Source organism: Buceros rhinoceros, unplaced genomic scaffold (assembly GCF_000710305.1).
Source record: "Buceros rhinoceros silvestris isolate BGI_N320 unplaced genomic scaffold, ASM71030v1 scaffold12606, whole genome shotgun sequence".
Classification (NCBI taxonomy): Eukaryota; Metazoa; Chordata; class Aves; order Bucerotiformes; family Bucerotidae; genus Buceros; species Buceros rhinoceros.
The window spans coordinates 6470-13872 of record NW_010415852.1 but is presented as its reverse complement, the minus strand read 5'-3'; the positions used below and the strand labels follow the sequence as shown (position 1 = coordinate 13872).

General features: G+C 42.6%; 1 protein-coding gene across 1 annotated transcript in view; it reads left to right on the top strand.

Moving 5' to 3' along the window:
* Positions 1-6744, top strand: part of LOC104494704 (ras-specific guanine nucleotide-releasing factor RalGPS1) — a gene marked incomplete at its 5' end in the record, with an annotated part of 30199 nt that extends 23455 nt beyond the window's left edge. Inside the window, 7 exons of the mRNA XM_010137568.1 lie at positions 1184-1235; positions 1518-1598; positions 3673-3778; positions 4599-4691; positions 4865-4970; positions 5833-5924; positions 6715-6744. Coding sequence (XP_010135870.1) covers positions 1184-1235; positions 1518-1598; positions 3673-3778; positions 4599-4691; positions 4865-4970; positions 5833-5924; positions 6715-6744 — 560 coding nt within the window. The remainder of the gene's footprint in view (positions 1-1183; positions 1236-1517; positions 1599-3672; positions 3779-4598; positions 4692-4864; positions 4971-5832; positions 5925-6714) is intronic.
* Between the last annotated feature and the right edge of the window lie 659 nt (positions 6745-7403).

Here is a 7403-nt window from a genome sequence, read left to right as displayed (position 1 = left end):
CCTGCTTGTCTGTCCCAGTGCTCTGGAAACTCGCGGAGATACCCAAAAGTAGGGAATTGGGAAGGTCATTAGCTCCTGTGCAAAGAGCTAATGGTCCCTTTCATGGGAGAAACTGCTGCTCACCACTGAGTCAACTGTACCTCAGCTTTCCGCAGTTCCCTACCGGTCGTTCTGGTAAAAGTGGCATGAAGGAAGATCGTCTTTGTATGTGCCCTGTATGTGAGACAGACTGTTTGTCTGCTTTCACCAGGGGGGAAGAATCGATTCTGAAAAGTGGATATATATTTTAAAAACTACCTTTTCACAAAGAAAACTTTAGTTTTAACAGTGTGTTGTACAAGATGGGAGGAAAGTTTAGCTGTGCTCTCTGAGGCTTCACATGAAACATGAACTTGTGAACGAGAATTATGACAATTATGTTACTGTAATTAACAAAAAAATTGCTATAATAAAAACAAGTGATCAAGAATCTGTGTTCTAAGCAAGAGAAAGCCACCTTTTAAGTGGCTTTCTAGAATAGCAGACAGACTCAGGCTGTTTCTAGAGTAGTAAATAGACTGTGGAGGATAGCGGGTAACTTAACCACGAAGGCTTTGACACCAGGATGATCTTTGAACTTCTGAAAATTCAGGCACAGCTCACTGTGTTACACCGAGCGTTAGATCAGTCCTGGGCCGGTGAAAGCTGTGTGCTAAACAGCTGTGCCAGGCAAGGAGGGACAAACTGGTCCCATCGATTTGTTGTGGCGTACAGCAGGCGAGCCCTCCGTTACAGGAGTGCTCGCTTGTCGAAAACAAACCATGAGACTGTGTCCAATAACTTCAATCAACTTAGAGGTGTTGCCTTACAAAGTAACAGGATTTTGTGTTCCCGAGGTGCTCAGCTTTCGAAGGAAACGCAGCATAATGAAAATTAAGGTGACACGTAGATGTCTGGTATTTAAACACAGCAGAAATAATGACTTTGTTCACCAGTGAGACAGAATCAACGGGAAGGCTCATGTAAGCTTCTTCCAGTTTTAGATGTTGTCATGAACTCTACAGACTTCAACTTTGAAACATGATTTGAGTAAGCGATTTCCATGCTACTGTATAAAGATTATTCTGGTGATCCACGTGACACTGGCTTTGTATTTTCCCTCGGGTGGTTTTCTTACTCCTTCTCTGTACTACTCTCTTTCTAGATAGCAGTGAAAGCTCAGAATTTAGTGAGGAGCTGCCATCAGGGCTTGAAAGGTGAGTTAGTCTTCATGTACACTCACTGAGCACTCTACAGACTTAGCTAAGAAATTCACAAATGATCCCTAACATAGGTAAGCTCTAAATCAATAGTTATTTTATCAAATTATTGATTAGTTAGGAAAAAATAGCAAACTTTTTAAAATGAAGCACTGTAAAGTTATTGCGTTTTTCTTCCCACGGACCTGAAAAGATTGGGAACTCTCATGTTTACCAAACCCTGACTGTTGAAGTCTCAGACTAGAATTTCCCTCATCAGATATTTGCATTCACAAACAGGGGTCGTTTATATGCCACGCTGGGGCCTAACTGGAGGGTACCGATCCGGAATTCTCCTAGGAGTCGAAGCTGTGTCTACAGGTACAGTTCAGGGTCTACCTTGCTCAGTGTACGGTGCTAATTTTACATTTGGGTCTCTAGGCTATCTTAGCGTAATATCTTCTGTGTCCAGAGGTATCAACTCACGGGAGCCTTCCCCTCCTGCTTGTAAAGGCGCCTCTTGATGCTGAAGCAGGGATTGGCCCATTGAGGAGAAACCCAGTTTAGCCGTGGTGTAACTAATTATAGCTGGCTTCACACTGCAGAAACCCGGAGTTTACTGCGGGGTTTATGACGCGGTAGCAGCAGGTTTGTCACGAAGGCTGTGAGTGCCTTCTGTGACAAACAGCAGGGTTAGAACGATGCCTACTCGAGCCTTTCTCACACCTTATTTCCTGATTGCAGGACACTTACTGTTTGTGTCAGAGAGCTGTAGTGTGATGTGTTGATTTTGTGCAGTGAAGAGGTGTTGCCCTGAACCCCGAGTAAGAGAGGTAACATCTGCAGTGCCATTCGCAGCAGGCAGCCCCCGTGTTTTCAGAAACAGGTAATCCATTTACAGCCAGAGAGAGGTGACGTGGAAAACTGCGCAGTTAGAGGGGTAGAGGTCATTCATTGCATCCGTCCCTGACCGGGGCTTGAGAAGTGAAAGACAATAGGGCCCCGAAAGAGGAGTCTGCAAATACCGAGCGGTAGTTGGAGTTTAAATCCAGTCAGTTTTTATTTTGTATAAATTAGTTTGCTTCAGCCATTGTAGGAATGTTGATAAAATGTGTAAATGCAAGTATAGCTGTTTCACTTGAGCTAGGAACATCTGATAGCAGCACAAGTTAGAAGTTGCTAGGAATTAAGATATATACACATTCATAATAAGTAAAGGAATAAATTTTGCAACAGTATTTCAGCTATTATACCTGCTTCTGGAAAACACTCTCTTAATACGTCCATGATAGACTTGTTTGAAAAATGTATACACGGTAGAAATATAAAATACAAGAAGATAAAAACATAAAACACCTATTAAATCCCCAAAGAACCATTCCCTAAAATACATTTCTTCATGTTTATCCACCATCAAGTAATTCTAACACTTGTGTTCATTCTTTTTTTCTGGAATCTTTTACTGCTTCTACCAGCAAACTAGAACGGGCGAGAACACGCGTTAGCACAGACAAGGCAATTCCGTGCAGCGGAAGAAGACGCACCTGCAGTTTGCAGCGCGGTTCCTGCGCGGGTGCTGCTGCTGGGCAGGTCACTGTCACCAGCGCGTGCTGGTGCGACACCATCGTACTTGTTCACAGGCAGAGCAGTGTTCCTTTCACAACCGAACGGCGAAGCAGACACGCGTCCTTCTCCGTGTATGCATAATTAGACGGGAGTTAGCTGGTCTGGTGAACTTCACCGGCGCTTGTAGGAATATCGGGCAGTGACCAGCAGGCTGTGATCACCTGCAGTGCAGGGGGGTTAGCGGCAGAGGATTCTACCGGATCATCGCCTACCAGTCCATCTGGGCTTGTTACGTTCTTAACGGCTGTTTGCGTTTCTGACTTAGCCTGTACTTGGGTTCTTCCAGTTGTAGCGGTTTTTCACTGTTGTACGTGGGAAGCTACATGTTTGTCCTGGGAGAGGAAAAAATGTTTTAGTCACTGTGCAGTAAATTATTTGGCATTGCTAAATAGTTTTCCTAACTTTTTTCCAATTAGCCAAGGTAATTTCCTACATTCATTTTTGATAGCTAAACTTTATTTTAAAGGCAAAATTACATTTGTGGGAGCTCTTGATGCCAAAATTTTAAGCCATACGTTTACAAAAATCCAGATGATTTCTGTAATTTACCAGAATAAAATGGAAAATAGCCTGTTTTCTCTTTGACTTTGGGCCTCAATATTTATTCTGTTTTGTTTTATTTTTTTTATTTTTATTTCGTTGATTTGCTGTTTTTCAAAGATCCTGGTTCCCACGTGATAACTAGGTCTGGAAAATACGTATTACAGAGTCAGATGATACAACACATGTAAGGCAATGCAGGAAAAAATCTTTAGAGCTAAATTATATTGCTTGCTTCTTGTCCATACTTGTCTGCTCAAATACACGGGGCAATGTTTTGTCTCTCCAGCCCAACAGGGGCCTGCAGCTGCACACTAGGTAGTTCCACAGGAGTCATTACCATGGAAGGGCCACTGAGGAGGAAAACATTGCTCAAAGAAGGCAAGAAACCTACCGTGAGTGATTCTAATTCTAATTTTTCCTGTGATTCTAATTCAGTAGCAGCTATTCTGAATTCCGGGATTAGATTAAACCTGCAGCTTGGCCCTGCTCTCCACAATGTTCCTTGTTACTCTCAGTTGTAAAATCGCTTTCTGTTCAAAGTTTTAACTGGGTTGTAGCAAGGTTGTAATCTTTGGATGTCATTTGATCTGCAGCAGTTTGGCTTCCCCCTGCGTTTGCAGGTTATGTCTCTGGGGTGTGACAGCAGAGCAAGAGTAAAGCAGCTCTGTAAATTGGCATGCCCTTCTGGGAGGGCAGAAATGTGGTGAAATGAGAAGGCTGCAGGGCACCACCCATAGCACCAAAGTCGTGGAAACTCATACTTAACCTAAATTCACATGTTTCTCATGGTTCTGGTGTACACATTTGGTGATTTTTTGTTTTCTCTAGAGTTCATTGACATTTTTTATGTGCAGCCCTACTGTTCAGTGCTAAAAGATTTGAAGACCTGCAGAGATGTCGTCTCAGTAAATGTTATTGATGAAAGGCAGGAGTCCTTAAGTTCTGTCCAGCAGAAGGCAGCACACTCTTTGGCTGTGGAGCGATCAGTCCTGATGGGTTTGTGAGATGTGCAAGTGAGATGGACTGTGTTCGCAGCCAGCCAGCCAAGTTTAGGTAGCTGGGCTGATGTACACCAGGAGACACTCTTCATCTAACTCTCCGTTCCTTGCTTCTGAAATTACTTTAGGAGCACTTGGACTTGCTTGTGAATAGATTTTTGAAATGTCAGATATGTGCAGAGTTTTTCCTAATTTTTTTTCCTTTCCGATTCAGCTCTCCTCATGGACTAGATACTGGGTTATGCTTTCCGGGTCAACTCTTCTGTACTTTGGAGCAAAGTCTTTAAGAGGCACTGAAAGAAAACATGTAAGCTTTAAATTTGTTCTAAAACCAAAAATTGCTTATTCATAAGCAGATCCGGAAGGGTGTTAGAAGTGCGCTTGCTGTTGTAGGCTAAGCCATATGTCTGCACAACTTCTACAGTCAAAAGTAAATTCCTACTACAGTCTCATCTGTGACTGGCTTGTCTTCTCTTCCAGTATAAATCTACACCTGGTAAAAAAGTCTCTGTAGTGGGCTGGATGGTGGCACTGCCTGACGACCCGGAGCATCCTGATATTTTCCAGCTAAATAACCCTGACAAAGGTAGGTGTTGCAGGATGGACATTGTATTATATTTCTGTGAGAGGAAGCAGAGTAACCTCTGTTAATGAGTCTGTAGGTTATAGAACTTGCAGTGGCACTCACGTAAAAGACTGAAGGGGGAGATCTTCAATACGGACTTTTCAAGGGAGTGTGCAAATGAAATTGAATGTATTTCTACAATACGCTTTGGTGCTTCTGTGGTGCCTACAGAGCTGTTGCTGTGTCTTGACAGTTATTCTAAGTTTTGCAGAAATTATCCAACCATGTGCCCGTGTACCCTGATGTCTGAGTTTCTGAATATTAGAAAATATCAAACCTTGATGTACACTGAGGCCAATTAAAATATTATGAAAATTAAGATTTTTGTGGCTTCCTTCATGTTTTCAGCTTCGGTGCTCAGTGTGGATTTGCATCTACTGTGTGAAGTGCATCTCTTGGGTGTTGACTTAAAAGGCTCAAAGTATTTGATTGCAAGAAACAGTTTACAAAATAATGAGGCATAAAGGAAACTCGCAATAGGACATTGATGAAAACTAAGTTCACAAATACCGAAAACATTCATAAGAAGTTTGGCAGTAATCACAACAGTCTTAATGAGAAGAAAGCCGGGATTAAATTAGGAATGACCTAAGTGGTCTTTTTTGTGGCAGTAATTTGGCCTCTCTGCCTACACTCCTCTTTTACTCCCTTCACCCAAGAACTGTTGGATAACATCCCACACATGGTTTCTGTTATATGAGCAACATCCTGTTTGAGCATTTGAGGTGCAAATTAATTTAACAGTTTACTTCAGAAATGAGGATCTCTTGAAACTGCGTGTCTGTCTGCAAATTTAGAGACTTTGACTTTCTTATTCTTGTAGGCAATGTTTACAAATTCCAGACTGGTTCAAGGTTTCATGCAATATTATGGCACAAGCATCTGGATGATGCATGCAAAAGCAACAAGCCTCAGGTAAGACTGTGAAGCTTCTTTCTACCCACTTTTTCATATTTTCCAGAAAATCCTTACTGGGAGATACGACCTCTTTTCAACCTGTGTGTGCACAGTCCTGTGGGGACAGACGTAATTCCTCATTTTGTATATTGATCCCATTTTTCAATAGGAGGAGTAAAAGTTATTTAAAACTACAGAATTCCCAGCAAATTAGGATTTGTGCAGGTCTAGCCATAGGCTTGGTTCCCTTAACAGCATGTAACCTCTGTACTCCCTGCTCGAGTGCTGTAGCTACCACTGTGCCTCCCTCAGAAGGGCGTTCCCGTGGACAGCAGACGTGCTGGCGTATACTCCAGTGCCAGGCTCTGCCAGCGCCAGCGAAGAGAGCGCGCGCTGAAATGCTGTTTGCTCTTTATACAGCAGCCTCGTTCTGCTCTCAGGAAATGTTCTTTCTTAGAAGGGTTTCCAGAGGTCGTACCAATAGGATGCTGATCCCTACAGGACCTCAAGCAGGACGCCGCTTGAGAATCTCCTTTACACCCACATTCCGCCCCCCCTGCCCCCGTGCATGCTGATGATTTCTTAGAATACTTTGGCTGGTTTGGTCCACAAATAGAATAACTATTCAAGTCCTTAGCTTCCCTTTCGGTTAGGGGGTTAGCCCTCCTTTGGGACTGTTCTGGACAGATTACACTTTTCACACTGGATAATAAATTTTTAGCCCGCTCTATTTTGTAACTAGCAGTTTCCCAATGCCATAATAGGCTCAGGAGCCTTATACTGCTGAATAATTTACATTCTCTTCCAGGTACCTGCTAATCTAATGTCATTTGAATAATTTGCTCTCCTACCTGGTGTGGCTTCAAGTGCCAAACGGAAGAAACAAGCTATTGTTCTCTAAGGAGGAAGAAGAGACTGGTTTTCCTGACATGAGCCAGCCACAAATATTTCAGCACTTTCCTGTGTAACTTGAAAGTGATTCTGACACAGCTTTTAAAAGCAGAAAGTGAATGTTGTCCTTAGGACCAGATATAGTCTCATGCACTGAGTGAAAGCCGACAAGTCAAATGGACAGAAGGTTAATCCTGACTCCTGCAGGATTCTAGAGCCCTCATCTTTTTGTGGTCAGAGACTGCCGTGAACTGATGTTTGACCACAAACTGAGCATCGTATCTTCTGCCTATTCTTTTTTAAAGGGTTCTTTTTATTGTTAAGCTGCTTTGTGTGACTGAAGAGTATTTGGCCCATGTTGGGTTTCAATTCTTTCTTATTCACAGAATGATTGACAGTGTTAACTTGCTGCAAAGTGTCAATTAGAGTAGGAAATTGTGGAACAACATTTTTATAATCTAAGTGCACTGAGTTGCTTGGCAAAGTGGCTGCCTCAGATTTTGTATCAAATCTCTGGACAATTCTGCTGTTCACATTTGAGCTATTTGGGAAAAAATGTATTTTGGCACAGAACACTTGGTTTACCTTTCATTCAGTTCCGTTACT